At 51.0% G+C, this 19,980-nt stretch overlaps 1 protein-coding gene across 1 annotated transcript; it reads left to right on the forward strand.

Moving 5' to 3' along the window:
• Nucleotides 1–268: 268 nt before the first annotated feature.
• Plaur (plasminogen activator, urokinase receptor) lies at nucleotides 269–13,183 on the forward strand. Its single transcript, XM_057762327.1, has 7 exons — nucleotides 269–366; nucleotides 2,560–2,670; nucleotides 4,134–4,277; nucleotides 9,837–9,995; nucleotides 10,348–10,482; nucleotides 11,888–12,034; nucleotides 12,790–13,183. Exons 1-7 carry the CDS (start codon nucleotides 306–308, stop codon nucleotides 13,008–13,010), a joined length of 978 nt encoding a protein of 325 aa, XP_057618310.1. The 5' UTR covers nucleotides 269–305; the 3' UTR covers nucleotides 13,011–13,183.
• Nucleotides 13,184–19,980: the final 6,797 nt, after the last annotated feature.

Raw genomic sequence — 19,980 nt, forward strand, 5'->3', positions numbered from 1 at the left:
ACTCCTATGGTTTCCCCTCCCTGACCCTGCTACTATCTGACAGCCACATTCCACCGTCCTAGGACACCTGGGATTTGAACACAGCCAATGGGACGACAGGGTTGTGACCTCAGAGACCCTGAGTCAGGCCTCCTGGGATGGGTAGCTTTGTGGGCTAGGGAAGAGGAAGGGGAGGCACCCACACAACCCGGGCTGACTCATGCTTAAGCAAACGGTGGGCGGAGCCCTGGGGTCACAAAACTGTCTCCTTCCCTGCGCTCCTCTCCCTCTAGAGCAGAGGTGAAGGGAGACACCCAGACGTGAGCATGGGCCTCAGGGGGAGGCTGCTGCTGCTGCTGCTGCTGCTGCTGACGGCCTGGGTCCCAGGTAAGAACTGGGTGGTGACAGCCGGGGTGAGTTAGGGGGAAGGGAGCCCAGCACTCAACCCTTCTCCTCCCACCCAAGTACTCTTCGGGTGTGTTCTCCAGAACACATTTAGACATCCCACGTGGCACATTTAGACGCCCGGAGGCATTCATTTAGCAAACCGATCTCTGGCGCTGTCCCAGGCTCTGCAAAGTCAAACTGCAGGACGCGGGAGGCACAGAGACGTTAAGTAGCTGGTGCCAAATTGCACAGCTAGCGATTGAATGTGACTCCCGGGGGCCGCTTCCCACAGTGTTTTTTCGGTGGGGGTGGGATCCAGCTTTGGGGTAGGAGGGAGATCGGCCCCCCCAGCATTTCCAACGGACCCGTCCCTCGAGTACATTTGGCTTTCGCTACTTCCTCACCTGCTTCCTCCAGGACGTGTAGGGGGAAAGGTGTTGAGAAAGCAGAGGAAATGGAGAAGGAATTGAGTCAGCGTTTAGGGCGGTGAATAACCCTCCGGATCCGCGAGAGGCGGGAGCTGACTAATGGTCTGGGAAGGGGACCTTCGCGGGAGGTCCGGGTGGCCAGGGAGCTGGAAGGGGTACGGGTGGGGGTGCAAAGGGGAGGGGCTCTTAGTGTAGAAAGGCGACCTGGCGCAGAGCAGATTGGCTCTGAGTTGCAGACGGGACCTCGGGGACGCAGACGGCTCTTACTGTGAATTAGAGCCCAGGGATGACAGCCCCGCGGAGAGGAGCCTGAAGTGGGGCTACCACCTGGGTTCGGAGCAGGCTGTGTGGTTTTAGGACAGTTACCTAGCCTTTCTGTTCCGGGAACGTGACTGGGAAACTGGGGAGGATCCAGAGCCTTATAGGCTGGAGCTCTGGTCCTGATTAGAACCTAGGATGTCTGGGGCGGGGCCACAAGTTTGAGGAAGAATTAGAAGACCTGGAGGAGGGACTCCAAGCCAGGGGAGGGGCCAGGAGCGGGACTAAGTTTTAGGGGCTATGGTGGGTCTATGACCTGATTTAGGTTCGATTTACAGGGGTCTCCCAAGACCATCGGAAAACACAGATAATTATGATTAATAACAGTAGCAAAGTACAGTTATGAAATAGCAAGGAGCTGGGCGGTGGTGGTGCACACCTTTAATCCCAGCACTCGGGAGGCAGAGGCAGGCGGATCTCTGTGAGTTCGAGGCCAGCCTGGTCTACAAGAGCTAGTTCCAGGATAGGACAGGCTCTAAAACTACAGTGAAACCCTGTCTCGAAAAACCAAAAATAAATAAATAAATAAATAAATAAATAAATAAATAAATAAATAAATAAAAGTAAAAATAAAAAAATAAAAAGTAGCAAAGAAAATAAGTTTGTTAGGGAATCACCACAGCATGAGAAACTGTATTAAAGGGTCGCAACATTAGGAAGGCTGAGAACCTGTGGTCTATGTAACTAAGGTGAAGTCCGGACAGAGCAGAATGTTGTGGGGAAATGCCCTTAAACGGAGGCAGGTGGATCTCCGCATTCAAGGCCCGCCTGGTTTGCATAGAATTCCAGACTACACATATGTAATGAGACCATTTCAAAAATGTTCAATGAAATAATATAAATGTAGGAAGAAAATTTAAGGGAAAAGTCAGAGGGCGTGGTTATAGTAGAGATTAGAGTCTAAAGCAGGGCTAAGGAAGTCGGGTATGGCTAGAATATTGGGCGGAGCTAGAGAAGGAAGAGGGGCAGGAGTTGTGGGGCGGGGCTAGCGTCTGGGTGAGGGTGGAGCTAAGATGGGGCTAGAACCTAGCAGAGGTGTTGGGGAGGTGGGAAGAATGCTTTTGGAGCTCACTCACCTAATTTTGGAGGGCTGATGGGTGAGGTTATAGCTTCAGGATGAAGCTCAGGTCTTGGAGAGAGTACTGTAGAGAAGCTACCGAAAGGGGTGGAACCTGGATCTCCAGTGGATAGGAGATCCATGAAACAGAACGGACCCAGGTCGTATTGGAAGGACACAACACCGAAATGGGAGCCAGGGTTAGAAGTCCTACAAGAGGCCAGAGTTACAACAAACGGCAGCTGATGCATGTCTGTAATCCCAGCACACAGGAGGCTGAGGCAGGAGGGTTACTGTGAGTTTGAGGTCCGCTTGGATTATATAGCTTGGGGGAAGGAACCAGATCCTGGCTCTGAACCTGTTGACCACCTACCTCTATTCCCTTCGCAGCCTACCAGGGCCTGAAGTGCATGCAGTGTGAGAGTAACCAGGACTGCTTGGTGAAGGAGTGTAGCCTGGACGAGGATCTTTGCAGGACCACGGTGTTTCGTGAGTGGGAAGGTAAGGTCGACCCCCCACCGCCAACAATAGGCTAGAAAACCTTCTCTCTCCAGACAGTAAGGAAATGCAGATGTTTAAACATCTAAGGAGGCTGGAGAGACGGCTCAGCACCTAAGACCAGCTGCTTCTCCAGTAGCCCTGAATTCAGTCCAGAGATCCACGTGGGCTGGCGCACAACCACCATAACCTGCTCCAGGAAGGAGACCCGAGGCCATCCCCTGCTCCAGGAAGGAGACCCGAGGCCCTCCCCTGCACTTTTGTGCACATACTCACCTACAGACACACAAACGCTTGAATCTTGAAAAGGACCCAGGTTCAATTCGCGGTACCCACATGGCAGCTCACCACCTCCTCGGGCAGCAGGCACGAATATCGTGCACAGACACGCATGCAGGCAAAACACTCATACACGCAAAATAATAAAATCTATCTAAAAAGATTTTTTAAAATAAAGTATCAGTGAGAAGCCCAATGCCTTTAATCCCAGCACTGGGGAGGCAGAGGCAGATGGATCTCTGTGAGTTCAAGGCCTCTGGTCTAGTTCCAGGACAGCCAGGGCTACACAAAGAAACCCTGTGTCAAAAAAAAATCCTAAAAAAGAAACATGTTGGTGAGACCCTGGAGGGCATAAATTGGCACGTGTGCCACACACAGCAATACCAAATATTTTTGCTTTGTTTTGGGGGTTGGTGGTACATGGTCGGGGGGGGGGGCATTTGATTTGGTTTGGTTGTTGTTGTTTGGTCCTGGATTATTTTTAAGACAGGGTCTCATGTAGCCCAGGCTAGCCCTAAACTTGCCAGGTAGCCAAGGATGACCTTGAACATGCCTCCTAAAGACTGGGATTATAAGTGTGCACCACCACATCTGACTTAAATGTAACTATCTGAGACAGCAGGGCCATGGTGGCACACACCCTTAATCTGAGCACTCTGGAGGCAGAGGCAGGAGGATCTCTGAATTCGAGACCAGCGTGGTCTACAGACTGAGTTCCAGGACAGCCAGGGCTACACAGAGAAACCCTGTCTCAAAAAACAAACAAACCAACACAAAACCTACCTAAGATAAGGGTAGACTGACAGCTGAGCAGGTTAAAGCACCTGGTACTAAAGAGCTGGTGCTTCGGGGCACACCTGTAGCCCTACTGCTGGAGAGTGGAAGCAAGGGGGTTGGGACCCCCAAACCAGTCTGGGCTACATAGCAAGACCCTATCTCAGAAACGTTAGTGTTTTTCTCTCTATTGAAGGCACCTCCCTGCTGGCTTCATTCACCTTGGGACAGAGTTGTAGATGGATCCAGAAAATCCCAGTGGTGTGCATGGGGGAGGGGAAGATAATTCTAGAAAATAACAGAATTGACCTAAACAAGGAGTGGCACTAGGGACGGGTGACCCCGAGACCAGGAGTGTCAGGGACTGGTCAGGACTAGGGACCTCTAGGGGACTATACCTGTATTCCTCCTAGGTGATGGAGAACTGGAGGTGGTGATAAGAGACTGTGCCCATCATGAGAAGACCAACAGGACCATGAGTTACCGGGTGAACTCCAAGATCATCAGCCTGTCAGAGGTCGTGTGTGCCACAGACATCTGCAACAAACCGAGGCCTGGTGAGTTGGGTGTCCTCGCCGCCCCAGCTAAAGCCCCGATTCCACTCCCAGACCTACATACTTCACCCCAGCACCAAGCCTGTTCCTTACTCTGGGACCTCGCTCATCCCTCTCCAGGCCAGCCCCATGTCAGTCACTTCTCCCAGTCATGTCTCCCAAATCTTTTCTCTCTCCATCTCGAAATATTCTCACACCCAATTGTTTTGCTTGGATGAGACTCTTGAGATGCACTGTATAGTGCAGGCTGGCTGACAACGGGGGATCCTCCTGTCTCAGCTTCCTGAGGGCTGGGATTATAACTCTGAGCTGCCACACCTAGCCATTCCAATACCATGGGATTATAAAAGCATCCCTGGGCTGTGAGGTGACAAACCTGACTGTCACATGTATGGCGACACATCCACCAGGCTCGGTGGAACTTGCCCGTTATCCTAGCTGCTCGGATGCTGATACAGGAAGGTCAGAAAGGACCAGAGAGATGCCACCTTGGGTAAAGGTGCCTGTTGCTCAGGCCTTGTGACCTGGGTTCAATGCCTGAATCCCACGTAAAAGTGGAATGGGGGAAACCGACTCTCCAAAGTAGCCCTCTGACCTACACACCACCACCACCACCACCACCACCACCATACATTTAAAATGTTTTAATCTAAAAAAGTAGGATTGTGGATGTGGCTCAGTGGAGGAGTCCCTGCCTAGAATCCCCCAGTGAGGGGCTGGGGTGTGGCTCAGTGATGGAATCCCTGTCTAGTATGTGTGATATCTTTGTTTTCCTCCCCAACAACAACAACAACAACAAAAAGAGATGATCCTTGATGAGGAACGTGTGGGTACAGTGTGCAGATAAAAGAGAAGTTCGTGAACCTTTTGATTGATGGCTTTAGGGGGTGATCAGTGGTTCAAGTGCACACAGAGAGGGCCGGGGCGGATGAGGAAGGAGCAGCACTCCTTGCTACTCTTCCTGCAGGGTTGGCCCTGGACGGGAATCGATTATGAGGGCCCGCTTCCCATGGTCCTCATGAAGGAAGAGACTGCCTTTGTGCCTGATTTGTCTTTTCTTCCGACTACCTACAAGCCATCTCTGGCGCAAGGCTGAGTCGTGTGTGCGTATATATTGGTTTAAGTGTGTGCAGATGCTTTCCATGTTACATATGAAGGCCAAAGGTCAACTTGTGAGCATTGCTTCTCTCATTCTACTGTGATGGTCACGGGTCTTGGACCCGGGTCTTCAGGTTTGGCTACACGCATCTGTACCCGCTGAGCCATCTTGATGACCCTGGGTTTTGTTTATTTGTATATTGGTTTGTTTTTGTTTTTGTTTTGAGACAAGGTCTATCTATTATGGAGCCCTGTTTGTTCTGGAACTCACTCTGTAGACCAGGCTGGCCTCAAACTCACAGAGATCCCCCTGCCTCTGCCTCCAGTGCTGCCACGTCTGTTTTGTTGTTTGTTTGTTTGTTAGATAGCCCTCTCTGGCTTTGAACTTGCCGTGTGGCCATGGGTAGCCTGGAATGCCTGATCCTCCCGCCTCCACCTCCTGAGTGTTGGGATCCCAGGCATGCACCAATCACACCGGCTTTATTTGGTGCTGGCGATGGAACAGAGAGCTTTTTGCAGGCTAGGCAAGCGCTCTACCAACTGCACCACGTCCCTAGACCCTCTCTCCTATTTTTTACTGCCCCCCAACCCACACTTCTATTTTTGACAAATGTTTTTGCCCTTAGCATGGGAGACAGATTCGAGGGAAATAGACCATGTGGGGAAATGAACACGGGTGGATGAGGGTAAGGTTGTCCACGAAAAAGGTACCCAGACACGGTTCCGCTGGGCAGGGACAAAACTGTCCTGATGGAATAGCTCTGGCGGGCAGAAAAGGGGACCTCCGTGATATGTGACCTGAGGATAGAAGCCTCTTTTTCCGGGCTCGACGGAGTCCCTTATGTCGGTGTAAAGCTTTTGCGGGTGACAGCCATGAAGCTGGACAAATGACAGAGTCTCGGAAGAGTACACAGCAGAGGAAGGATCTCGGGGCCCTGTGATTCCTGGAAGAGAGAAGGCAGACAAAGCTTCACAGGTGGCACGGTTCATTCCCGAGCCCTGTTCCAACTCACCGACTCGGCACTGTGAAAGGAAACATTCACGGGGAGAGGGTCGCGAGACGGAGGCAGCTGGGTGGGGGCAGGGTCCCCTGATCTGGAGACAATTTTCCCTCCAATTTTTGGCAAGCATACGTGCAGAAGTGAGGTGTCCCAGCAGCAGTGAGCTGAACTTCCCCCAAGACACGTGGGACTGAGTTAGAGAGGTGCAAGTAGCCACCTCAGACACCCTGAGACCCTAGCCAGGAGGTGAAGGGGGAGCTGAGACAGATCAGACCATCAGGAGCTGAACATGGCTGTGGGCACCTGGGAGGGAAGCACTTGGGAAGCTGGATGAGGAGGATGGCAAGTTCTAGAACAGACACTGATTGATTAAAAGGGATGGAAAAGAATACTTTAGAGCTGTGTGCGTGTGTGTGTTTATGTGTGTTCGTGTGTGTACATGAGTATGTCAGCACTGTGTGAACACATGTACATGCATGCGTGAGCATATACATGTGGATGTGTTCTCATGTGTGTGCATGTATGTGAGCACATGTGTGCATGTATGCATGTGTACATGCATGCGTGTGTGCTCACACGTGTACATGTGTGTGCGTGCACAAATAGCCAGAGGAAGGAGATGAGTGTCCTATTCTGTCACTCTCCACTTTATTCTCTTCCTAAGTGTCTCACTAGACTTGAAGATAGACTGGCAGCCAGCAAGCCTAAGGCATCCTCCAGACTCTCCCCCAATGCCCAAGACTGGGATTACAGGCCTATACCACTATAATTAGTTCTGGGGATCAAATTCAGGTCCTCAAGTTTGTCTAGCCAGCGCCAACTAAGCTGTAAAAAAAGAGCTACAGTCTGGCATGGTGGCATATGCCTATCATCCCAGCATGGTGGCATACGCCTATAATCCCACACATGGAGGGTGCGGTAGAAGGATTTCCGTAAATTCCAGGCCAGCCAGTGCACTTAGCAGGTTCCAGACTGCAGAGGAAGACCTATTTTCAAAAAAACAATCAAATAAGAGCAACCCAAATAAATAAAAACGGGAAAATACTTATGTAGCTTGCGGTTTGAGAGACAGGAAGTCCACACAGTGTGCTGCTGGCTCCAGTCAGAGCTCTTCCCCCAACACACCCAAGCACACTGCACCTGCTCCCAAACCCCATCACCTCGTGACTGCATGCTGAGGGAGAATTCAAAACACAGGAAACCACAGACTGGGGTGGCTCAGTGGTTAAGACACTGACTGCTCTTCCAGAGAACCCAGGTTCAGTTCCCTGTACCCACATCAGACAATAACTCCAGTTCCGGGGTTCTATGCCCTCTTCTGACCTCTGCTGGTATTGCATGCACATAAAATAAAATGAAGGAAAAAATTAAGAAGAGTTTTAATTTCTGGGAGTCAACTCAATCTCCTTTCCAAAATTAATTTATTAATTAATCCCTTCCTAAAGCCGTGCTGTGAATGACTGGACAGCTTCCCACTTGCTCCCTGCCATAAAGGTCCTTCCCTCTCACTCCGTCACTCTGAAGACTGAGCTTTCAACCACATGACCTCAGAGACAAACTACACCCACACCATGGCAGAAGCAGGTAGAGACTCAGGTGTGTGGTGGCAGGAGAACCCAAGGCAACACTACACAGAAATGCATGTCAGGCCTTTGTTTTTAGTACCGCAAATGGAAGATAGGGTCTTTAGTATGCCAGTTCTGTATGGCAGCGCCACACCCCAGCCCCTCACTGGGGGATTCTAGGCAGGGGTTCTACCACTGAGCCACACCCCAGCCCCTCACTGGGGGATTCTAGGCAGGGGCTCTACCACTGAGCCACACCCCAGCCCCTCACTGGGGGATTCTAGGCAGGGGCTCTACCACTGAGCCACACCCCAGCCCCTCACTGGGGGATTCTAGGCAGGGGCTCTACCACTGAGCCACACCCCAGCCCCTAACTTAGGGAATCCTCCTGCCCCAGTCTTTCACATGGTTCTCTCCACTGCCATCACCATGACGGGTAAGATCATTTGTGAGACTGGAGAGAGATTTGTGAATGGACAATGAGGAAATAAAAAAGGAATTAAGATGCTTCCTGAAGGTCACATGACCCATAGTCAGAAGAGCATCCTGGGAAGAAGTGTGCAGGAAATTCCTGTTTGTTTGTTTTTCTGTGACCCAGTCTCACTATGCACCCCAGGCTAGCCCCAAAACTTGCCATCTTCCAGCCTCACCCACCAAAGTCCAGGGGTGACAGGGATGCACCACAGTGCCTGGAGAAAGATCTGCTTTTGGTTTTCGTGGATGTTTGAGGGAAGGAGCATGCTGTGGGCCTTTTAGGCATTTTTCCTTGAACAAGACAGATGATTTGGCTCTGGATGGAATGATTCACCTAATTGCCTTGAGCTTGCCAGTGGGCTGCCTCGGCTCAGATGCAGCTCTAATCTCCTGGGTCAGAAAAGAGAGGCTGTGCCAGGCTGGAGGATGGCGTGAGCCAAAGCCTGGGGAAAGGGTGGCATGGTGTTTCCAGGGAAAAGCAACTGGTCCAATTGGCCCCCGCTAGACACTTTGAGCAAAATAACAAAGTTATCATGGATCAATCAAGTAAGGCTTTGATCTTTTGGTTCATACATCCGTGAGTGATAATTGTGACCATAAGATAGACCATCCTAGGGTAAAGGCAAAGATACGAATGTGCTATTTGATGAAACAGCTGGAGAGAAAGGATTCTGGGTTCTGGTTACATTGTGAGACCCTGCATCCCCATCCCCCTCAAAAAAAATTAAGGGCTAAGAATGTAACTTGATCGTAGAGCCCCTGTCTAGAATCCCCCAGTGAGGGCCTGAGGGTGGCTCAGTGGTAGAGCCCCTGCCTAGAATCCCCCAGTGAGGGGCTGAGGGTGGCTCAGTGGTAGAGCCCCTGCCTAGAATCCCCCAGTGAGGGGCTGGGGTGTGGCTCAGTGGTAGAGCCCCTGCCTCGAAGAGGTGATAAATAAGATGATGGAGGAGGCATTAGGAAAGTCAAGGAGCTAAGGAAGGGTGTTCTAGACAATGACAACAGAATAGAGGAAGGGCTGGAGTCTGGTGAGGGTCTGTGTTCTGAGACCGGGGAGCCAGTATGGGAGGAGCTGGTGCTGGGAGATGAGGCAGGAGAGGTCACCAGGACACAGTCTGCAGTAGACCTTGAATGCCGCAATCAGGTAACTAAGCTTTATTCTAAGAACAGTGGGAGCTGTGGGGGGGGGGGGGCAGAGCAGAGGAAACTTTAAAGACTTCCTCCTAGGGCCGCGTGAGAGAACGAGGTGGAGGGTGGTCATGGCAAGAGCAGAGGCTGATATTGAGGGGTACCCAAGACTGAAAAGGATGTGCTAAGTTCTAGAAAGGTTTGGGATAAGTAGGCTTGGTGATTGACTGATGGGTTCAGAGGGGAGTTCTCAGCGGGAGCTGGGCCTCCAACCCACCCCTTTCCTTTCTTCCTTGAAGACCGGGGGATTGCCTTTCCTCGGGGCCGGGGCCGGTACCTTGAGTGTTTGTCCTGTAGCTCTTTGGACCAGAGCTGTGAGAGGGGCCGGGAGCAGAGCCTGCAATGCTGCTATCCTGGAGAACAGTGTGTTGAAGTGGTGACCCTGCGGAGCATGGCAAGTAAGTGCTCACCTGCAGGAGGTCCTCTTCCGGGCTGTACCTAAGGGAGGCCCTCAAGCACCAGGGCTGTAGCAAGAGGCAACCGCCCCCCACCCACCCACACACATACACATACGAACATCCATCCTTTCTTTTAGTAGGGGTTCTTTCTGGAAATTTCACAAATGTATGAAGTTCTATTTATCATATGGGACTCCTTTATCATACAACAAAGGGAGAATTGAAAGTGCAGTCCTTTGGCTAGGGGTGAAGTTAGCCTAAAAAACAAGAGGCCTCTAAGGAAATAGGGGTACCCAAAGGCAGCCAATCCACAACCAGCTCCTTACCACAACCTGACCTCTGCCCCTTGCAGGGAGCTTGAAGGATGAGAACTACACCCGAGGCTGTGGCAGTCTTCCCGGGTGTCCGGGCATAGCCGGTTTCCACGGCAACCACACCTTTCACTTCCTGAAATGCTGCAACTCCACCCACTGCAATGGCGGCCCAGGTGAGGGACAGGGTGAGGTGGACGCTGTTGGCTCTGTCTGGAACTGCCATTCTCTCTCTCTTAAGTCCTCTCTCTACTTCCAGGGTCAGTTATTACCTCTTCCTGGAAGCCGGGTTCAGGACCCCTCTTTCAGCACACGCAGCCCACTCAACTCCCCCCCCCCAGCTCTGCCCACCCTGGGTCAGAACTGTCTGGTGACAAAGCCGAGAGTCCTAAGAAGGTAGAACCAGGCTGTCCTGTCCACTGTGGTGTCCCAGCACAGTCAGCATGAGGTTAAGGCCAAAGAAGCTATTTCATGAAAATGTATTAAATAGAGCCCGAGAGGTGGCTCAGTGGTTAAGGGCACACAGGTTTGAGTCCCAGCACCCACATGGCTGCTCACAACTGTAACTGCAGCTCCAGGGATCTGATGCCCTCTTCTGGACTCCATGGGTACTGCATGCATAAGGTACACAGACCCAGGTGCAGGCAAAACACGTAGACGTGAACTAAAATAAATACATCTTTTTTAAAAAGTGTCAAAAACGGACTAGAGAGATGACTCGGAGGTTAAGAGCACTGGCTGTTCTTCCAGAGGTCCTAAGTTCAGTTCCCAGCATCCACGCTGGGCAGCCACCACTGCTAACTCCAGCTGCGGGTTCTGATGCTCTTTTCTGGCCTCTGCAGGTCACACAGTGCACACGCATATCATTTTGATTTTTAAATTTGCATCTATTTTGTGTGTATGTATGTTCATGCATGCAAGTGAGCACGCCATGGTCTATGTGTGAAGTTCAGAAGACAACTTTCAGGGGCCAGTTCTTCCTTCCACCATGTGGGTCCTAGGGCTTCAACTCAGGTCGGCAGACTTGGTCTCAAACTCTTCTACCTGCTGAGCCATCTTATCAGCCCTAGAATTATATTTAACACTATTTAATTTGTTTGATTGGTTGGTTGATTTTTGGTTTTAACGAGACAGGGTTTCTCTGTGGAACAAGCCTAGCTGTCCTGGAACTAGTTCTTGTAGTCCATGCTGGACTTGAACTCACAGAAATCCTCCTGCTTCTGCCTCCCAAATGCTGGGATTGAAGGCGTGCGCCACCACCGCAGGGCTAAGCTAATTAATTTAAACCTTAAGAAAGACAGGTGGCCAATGGCTGTCGTAGTGAACAATGTCACTCTGTATGGTAACTTCTGAGAGAATAGGGCTTGTTTCATAATACACAGTTAGTTAAGGATCCCCCAAAAAGCCTAGCTGGATGTGGGTGGGGCTCAGTTCTAGAGAACAGGACCCCAAAAGAAAGTGTAGTTCCCACATATGACCGCCAGGTGGCGCCCTAGCATCTCGGGCTGAGCGTGGACAGATGTTGGATGGTTGCAAGGTCCCAATGCTTATCTTCGGTCCCTGTCTTTTTTCATCTTTAAGTTCTGAATCTTCAGGGCTTACCACCGAATGGCATCCGGTGCTACAGCTGTGAGGGGAACAGCACCCATGGGTGTTCCTCCAAAGAGATTTCCCTCACTGACTGCCGGGGACCAATGAATCAGTGCCTGGAGGCCACTGGCTTAGATGGTAAGGTCCCCTGGGAGCTGGAAGGGGACCCTCTGGGGCACAGGGCGCTGACCAGACTGATTCACAGATGGGCGGGACCTATCCCGGGTGGATTTTCCTATGGAAAAGATGGTACTTATCTGCAGGAAGGGCAAATTGCAATAAGAGGATTGGCCCTGTCAAACCAACAACAATCCGCCTTGTTACATATTAACTAATTTTTGAGACAGGGTCTCACTATATAGCCCTGGCTACCCTGGAACTCTATGTAGACCAGACTAGCCTCAAACTCACAGAGAGCCGCCTGCCTCTGCCTCCTAAGTACTGGGGTTCAAGGCGTGCCCCATTATAGCTGGCCTCATAAATAATAGTTTTGATGATGGAAAAAAATAGCCTGTGTTTGTCATAATGAAAAAGTGCAAAGAGGGGACTGCCATTGTTTATGACGTGGCAACCCTCTTCCCGTCTGGGTCTAATATCAGACATCTGGTCCCCGTTGTCTGCTTTCATGTTCAGCCTGTCGCAATATCAGTTGTCCTGGGGTTTCTCTGGAAAAGTATCTCTCAGACACTCAGAAGCTCGAAAGGGCCAGATGACATCTTAGAGTTCCTATGAAAGCAATCCTGGTGTGAGTCTGAGAGACTGCCAGGGGTCCCCCAGAACATATTTTGGGAGCAGTGCTCACAATAGGGGATGCAGGTGGCTATAGTGACCAGCACCAGGAGCCTGCCTCTTTCCTGAGAATTCTTGGCTCACTGACCCTCCTCCTTCCTCAGTGCTGGGAAACCGGAGTTACACCGTGCGAGGCTGCGCCACAGCTTCCTGGTGCCAAGGCTCCCATGTGGCAGATGCCTTCCTCCTGACCCACCTCAACGTCTCCTGCTGTGACCGCAGTGGCTGTAATGGCGCTGCCCCTAGGCCAGGCGCTGCCCACCTGAGCCTCGTCGTCTCCCTGCTCCTGACCTTCAGACTGTGGGATGTCCTCCTCTGGACCTGAGGTTGAGCCCCCAGCCCTGGCTGGATCCAGGAACTTTGTCCTCCCTCATGTGCGCCATTGTGTTGTCTTCGGGCCTCAACTTTTCTAAGAACCAGAAGAGAAGCAGAGCAAAGGCTGCAGGCAGCGGGGGCTCTTGGCGAATATTGTTGCTATTGTTATTATTATCATTGTTACTCCTCTAATTTATTTTATATATATAAATAAATAAAAGATTTTTGTACTAATAAACAAGGCAGGGGCTTGTCACATTTAGCTTTGAGATGAAAGTGGGGAGGGGGTGTCTCTTTTCTTTGATTTTATTTTGAGACAAGGTCTCACTCTGTGGTCTTTGCTGTTCTGGAGCTCATTCTGTAGACCAGGCTAGCCTCAAACTCAGAAATGCGCCTCTCTCTGCCTCCTGAGTGCTGAGATTAAAGGTGTGGGCCACAATACCCAGCTTTTCACCTCACTGATTTTTTTGTTATTGGTTTTTGTTTTGTTTTTTTTCCAAAGACAGGGTTTCTCTGTGGCTTTGGAGCCTGTCCTGGAACTAGGTCTTGCAGACCAGGCTGGCCTCGAACTCACAGAGATCCGCCTGCCTCTGCCTCCCGAGTGCTGGGATTAAATGTGTGCGCCACCATCACCCGGCTTTGTTTTTTTTTTAATGATTTATTTATTTTTATTTATGTGCATTGGCATTTTGCCTGCCTGCCTGCATGTCTGAATGAGGGCATCAGTTCCTCTGGAACTGGAACTGCAGACAATTGTAAATGGCCAGGTGGGTGCTGGGAGTTGAACCCCGGTCCTCTGGAAGAGCATCCAGTTCCCCCCAGCCCCTCACCTCACTGCTCTGAGACAGGGTCTCTCACAGAACACTGAGCCCATCAGTTTGACAGTGTTGGTTGCTGGCCAACTCCAGGGATCCACTGCCTCACCAGTACTGTAGTTTCAGGTGAATTGTGGTGAGCCAGGCGGTGGTGGCGCACACCTTTAATCCCAGCACTCAGGATGCAGAGGCAAGTGTATCCCTGTGAGTTCGAGGACAGCCTGGTCTGCAGAGTGAGTTCCAGGACAGGCTCCAAAGCTACAGAGAAACCCTGTCTCGAAAAACCAAACCAAACAGATGCACCGCGGCTTTTCCACATGGGTACTGAGACTCTGAACTCGGGCTCTCAGATTTCTGGGGCAAGCACTCTTCCAAGAGTCCTATCCCCAGACTATATATTATTGCTGATGCCTTCCAAGAAGAAATAATAATAATTCAGCTAAGACTGTATTCCCCACGATGCCCTGCAGCCAAGAGAACCGAAGTTAATGCCGTATGAAAGGCTTTCTGTTTCACATGGAAGATAATGTCACCATGAAGCCTTGCAAAAGACATGGAAGATAAGGTTCCTCTCCCATGATGCCTTGCAAAAGCCATTGAGGCTAAGGTTCCTCTCCCACGATGCCTTGCAGTAGGGCTCAGAGGATAGAAATTGCCACCCTCTGGTGTCCTCTGGCAGATGTGGAAGGGTAAGGTCACATTTCTTTATTCCACACCCTGCGATGGGCCTTGGTGTCCTGGCTCCTGAGTTGGTCTTCCAGGATTTTTGGCTGCAAGAGATAAATATCGCTTTTGCTGACTTAAGCAGAAACTGGTATCGTAGAGAGGGAGGTTAGAGTCTAAGCAAAGTCCTGGGTCTCCTGGGGTTTGCAGGAGATGAGAAGGAACCTGAAAGCTGTGTAAATCAGGGCAGCTCCTTCCTGCAGACTCCGTCCCTCTGCCACTTGCTGTGCACGTGTGTACCCTGCTCACAGCCTGGAATGGGCTGGGCCAGCTGGTCATCAAGCTCCAGGGACAGCACTCCAGTCACCTCGGTGTTGGGATCACAAGCCAGTGCCACTACCTCAGCTTTTTATTTTTGCTTTTCTGGGCATCGAACTCAAGTCCTCAGGCTTGTGTGCCATATGCTACTGACTCACCTCCCTCAAAGCCCCCATCCTCTCCTCTCCCTGCTTTCACCGTTCCCTCTCTCTCCCCCTCCCTCCCCACCTCCATCCCTCTCATATTTCTTCCCTGAGCTCCCCACCCCGCCTTTCTCTCTAGACTGCCTACTTGGACTTCCCACATAGTAGACAAAAACGCCTACCGTGGGGCTAAAGACCAAAACTATTTGAATCCCCCCCCCCTTTTTTTGCAAGTTCTCACATTTTAGCTAAAGGATCCACCAAGGCCAGTTCTGCCCACGGCTCTTCTCTGCTTGGGGCGAGGGAAGGTCACCCCCATCCAGTGGTTCTCACGAAGCACAACCTACTCACGGGGAATCAGGAAACAGACGCTGTGGGAGGAATCTTGCCACAAGTAAGGAGAAGTAACTGGGGAAAAAAAAGCCAAAAAGAGTTCTCACCGCTTAGAACATTCTAGTTGGCAAGCGGGATTGCTTCCACATACTCTGGACTAATCATGTGGCCAAGACGGCACCCGACTCACACTGGTTGGAAGTAAAAAGGAAATTGATTTTCTCATATAAAAAAACCGCGTGAGTTAGGGGAATTCCTGCATTGATTAATTCAGTATCCTAAATGTCCTAAATGTCCCAGGCTTGTCTACCTCATAACCTCAAGATGGCTGCCTTCATCCCTGGCCTCACCCATGTTGGGAGTCAATAGCAAAGGGGTCACTTACTCTGGCGATTTCTCTGGGAAAATGAAGGAAAACCTGCTTTTAAACATTCAGTGGACAAACCCGGCTTGGTGTTTCCTTTTCCTGACTTGGTTCCCGTGTCCTTGCATCCTGCAGTAATTTGAAGATGTAGACACCAGAACAAGATCACTGTTGTTCTTCAAAGGAGCAAGGGGTGTGGCAGTTCACATTTCCCTGCCAGCAACTGCCTCTCCGCCATTCACCTGGGCTTGAAGGCTGACTGCCACTCTAACCAGAGGCAGGACCTATGGCCCCGCCCCCCTTGGCCATTGTCTTAGCTGTGGTTCTATCACTGAGACAAAATGCTTTGACCAAAGCAACAGAGAAAAGAAAGCCTTTAGCACCAGGCAGTGGTGGTGCCTGCTTTTAATCCCAGCACTGGGGGGTGGGGTGGGGCAGAGACAAGTGGATCTCTGGGATCTCTGTGAGTTCAAGGCCAGCATGGTCTACAGAGCAAGTTCCAGGACAGGCTCCAAAGCTACAGAGAAACCCTGTCTCGAAAACCCAAAAAGAAAAGAGAAAAGAAAAGAAAAGAAAAGAAAGCCTTTATCAACACAATGATCCCTAGTGGTATTCTGCTATGGTCATAGATTGGTGCCTGGTCCAGTTGTCCTCAGGGAGGAGTCACCCAGCAACTGGTGGGAGCAGATGCAGATACCCACAGCCAAACACTAGGCAGAGCCAGGGGAACCCCAAAGAAAAGGGGAGGAAGGATTGTAGGAGCCAGAGGGGTTGAGGAGAACATAGCCCTGAATCAGCTAAGCAGAGCTCACAGGGACTCACAGAGACTGAATCATAGCATCACCGAGCCTGTATGGATCTGAGCTGAGTCCTCTGCATATATGTTATGTGTAGCTTGGTGTTCTTGTGGGACCCCTTACAGCGGGAGTAGGGGTGTCTCTGACTCTTTTGCCTGCACTTGGGACCCTTTCCTCCTACTGGGTTGCCTGTAATTCCAAGGGAACTGACAGCCTTGATATGAGGGTCTGTGCCTTGCCCCATTGTAATGTGTTATTCTGTGTATGGCTGATATCCCTGGGAGGCCTGCTCTTTTTGGGGGGTGGGGGAATGGAGGAGTGAATCCAGGGGAGAGGGGAGAGGTGGGGGACTGAAAGGTTTGGAGGTAGGGGAAACTGCCATCGAGATAAAATGTATGTAAAGAATAAAAATTAAAATAAAAAGCCTTTAATTGGGCCTATGTTCAAGTTGGAGTCCATGGCGGAGGAGCACAGGCAAGGCAACAGGAACAGCTGAGAGCTCACATCTCCATGAGTGTGAGGAGAAAGAGCCAAGTGGGAATGGTGCCACTTGGAGCCCTCAAAGCCAGCCCCCAGTGACACACCTCCTCCAAGAAGGCCACACCTCCTAATCCTTCCCAAACAGTCCCATCAAATGGAGACCAAGTGTCCAAACATATGAGCCTATGGGAGCCATTCTCATTCAGACCCCCACAGTCATAGACACTGGCTTAGCGACAGATGAGTGACAACCATCTGACACAGGGAGACACAAATCCTCGGATTCAAGAGATAGAGGTGGGATCTGAGGTCAAGCCTGGGCTAAAGTGAGACACTTTGTGTGCTGGGGCAGGGAGAAGAGGAGAAGGGAGGCTGAGAGATGGTTCACGCTAAGAGTGTCTGCTGGCAATCCTGAGGACCAGAGTTGGGGTCCTACAACACATGTAACAAGCCGGGCATGGAGCAAATGCCTGTAATTCCAAGGGAACTGACAGGCCCCCCCCCAGCTTCCATGTATGAGAACACACACAGAAGGGGGGAGAGGGAGAGAGGGGGAGAAAGGTACACAGACAGACAGCAATTGCCCTGTAGCTTTGGCTTGACCTGGCCATCTATCTATCCTGAGAACGGATGGCTCCTCTCATCTTGAAAGATGGCTGGCAGATAGCCCTGGGGCTAGAATTACCAGGGAGGCTGGGCAGGGGGAAGGACAGTTGAACAAAGAAATCTACTGAAGGAAACTCAGGCAAGATCGCCTCTCTCACTGAAACGGAACCTCGTGGAGGCCATACTGGCTCCAAACTAAGTAGTGGAAGCTGGCCTTGAACTCCTGCCATCTCCTGAGCACTGAGAATACAGGCATGCGCCACCATGCCCGGCTTCTGTGGTGCTGGGAATAGTGCCGGGTTCTGTGCCTACCGGATAAGCGCTCCACCCCCTGAACCTTGTCCCCAGATCACTCGACCCTTTTCTCCTTCACCAGCTGGGTTGGGGTTTGTGTCTCTTGCACCAAAACCCTATGAACAGAGAGCCTTGAAGGGACAGTACTCTCCCAGGACCTGCCCTCCCACGAAAGATGCCAGTCCCTCCCAGAGTGCCCACAAGCCGGGGAAGAAGACATCAGCTAGAAGCTGGGCGGTGGTGGCGCACGCCTTTAATCCCAGCACTCGGGAGGCAGAGGCAGGCAGATCTCTGTGAGTTCGAGACCAGCCTGGTCTACAAGAGCTAGTTCCAGGACAGGCTCCAAAACCACAGAGAAACCCTGTCTCGAAAAACCAAAAAAAAAAAAAAAAAAAAGACATCAGCTAGAGACTAATAGAGGGGAAGCCCACCTATTAGGAGGGAAAAGGTCACTAGGAGAGACCCCTTGTGGGTCTTGAATGCATACCAACAATGTCTATGTTGAAAGTCCACCCTGGGCTGGGGAGCTGGATCAGTCAGTGAAGTGCACAGCATGCAAGCATTAGGACCTGTGTTCGAGTCCCAGAACCCATGTGAAAAATAGCCAGGCATGGTGATATGTGCTTTTAATCCCAGGAGCCTGGAGACAGAGAAAGGAGGAAGTCCAGGGCTTGTTGACCAGATAGTCTAGTCTATTGATGAGTGTCAGTAAGTGAGAGCTTATCCCAAGAGAAGAAAAGGTGGACACACCCCACAAGGACTGACACCTAAGGTTATCCTCCACAGCTAGTATACACAGGAACACACAAACACACACACACACACAGATATATACACACATTCACACACAAACACAGATACATATACACATTCACACAGAAACACACAAATATACACACAAAGACAGAAACACGCACACATATCCACACGTTCACACAGAAACACACACAGAGAAACATACATGCACACAGAAACACACAAAGACAACACACACACATACACACATATAGTCACACAGACACAAACACACACACACAGGAGAAATTCAATCCCCTGTGAGCCATTAAGAGGATGGGAACTTAATCCAACTATGGTGCTCAGAGGTGGGGCCCGTGGGGCTGCTTAGGATCAATGAAGTCATCAGGGTGGAGCCCTCATGACTGAACACTGGCAGCTGGGTAAGAAGGTGAGCGACCAGGAGAGACGCGTGTGCTCCCTGTCTCCTGCCATGTGACTTCCTGAGGACTCTCAGCAGGAAGGCCATCAGCAGAGGCAGCCCCTAGTTTGTTTGCCAAAAGAAACCTTTCTTCCATCCTCACCCAGTCTCTGTCATCATGTTACTGACAACAGAGAACAGGCTAGTACACCCTGAACAAGAATCCCTGAGACAGTCTCACGCTTCACTCTCACCTCACCCAAGTCGTGGGGGTGACCGACTTGATCTAAGTGGTAAGCTGAGACCGGGAAAAGAAGGAGGCTGCTGACTGCTGTGGGTCTGCAGTCATACAGAGCTGTGGTCTGGAGGATGGAGAGGATGCTGGGAGCCATGGTCCTAGGGATATGATGCTGGGGGCTGTGGTCTGGAGGATGGAGAGGATGCTGGGAGCCATGGTCCTGGGGATATGATGCTGGGGGCTGTGGTCTGGAGGACGGAGAGGATGCTGGGAGCCATGGTCCTGGGGATATGATGCTGAGAGTTTTGGTCCTGAGGTCAGAGGGGATGCTGATAGGCATAGTCCCAGGAACACAGGAGTTGGGATCTGATGACAAAGAGGATGCTGGGGGCTGGGACCTGGGCAGGAAGTGTGTTGTGTGATGATGACCCTTGGTTGACCTGGATATATAACAGTTTTGAAGTGATGGAGATTAAATAGCAAAGCTTTTCAGAATAGACATAGGTGGACCCTGTTTACCTGTGGTCCTTGAGTCCTGTGAGAAGTAGAGCCCCCCCCCCCACATCCCAGTTTCTCACTCTTCTGGATCCTATGGGTCACAAGCCTGCTCCAGGCCTTCAGGTGTCCACAGGAGTGGGTTTGAGAACCCACACCCAAGAGAAAGAATGGACCAAAGTCTGGAGGGGTGAGTCAACCTCCAGGTTGGGGAATGGAACCAGAAAAGCAGAGAAACACATACTGGACCAGACAGTGGGGATAAGGGTGCAGAGTTT

The sequence above is a fragment of the Chionomys nivalis genome, chromosome 2 (assembly GCF_950005125.1).
Source record: "Chionomys nivalis chromosome 2, mChiNiv1.1, whole genome shotgun sequence".
Classification (NCBI taxonomy): Eukaryota; Metazoa; Chordata; class Mammalia; order Rodentia; family Cricetidae; genus Chionomys; species Chionomys nivalis.

Bases quoted from the DNA above. Each gene is read 5' to 3' on its own strand.
- Plaur (XM_057762327.1), top strand. From the start codon at position 306: ATGGGCCTCAGGGGGAGGCTGCTGCTGCTGCTGCTGCTGCTGCTGACG. The intron at 4,278-9,836 runs GTGAGTTGGGTG...TCTTCCTTGAAG, and splicing joins CTGCAACAAACCGAGGCCTG to ACCGGGGGATTGCCTTTCCT. The intron at 9,996-10,347 runs GTAAGTGCTCAC...TGCCCCTTGCAG, and splicing joins GACCCTGCGGAGCATGGCAA to GGAGCTTGAAGGATGAGAAC.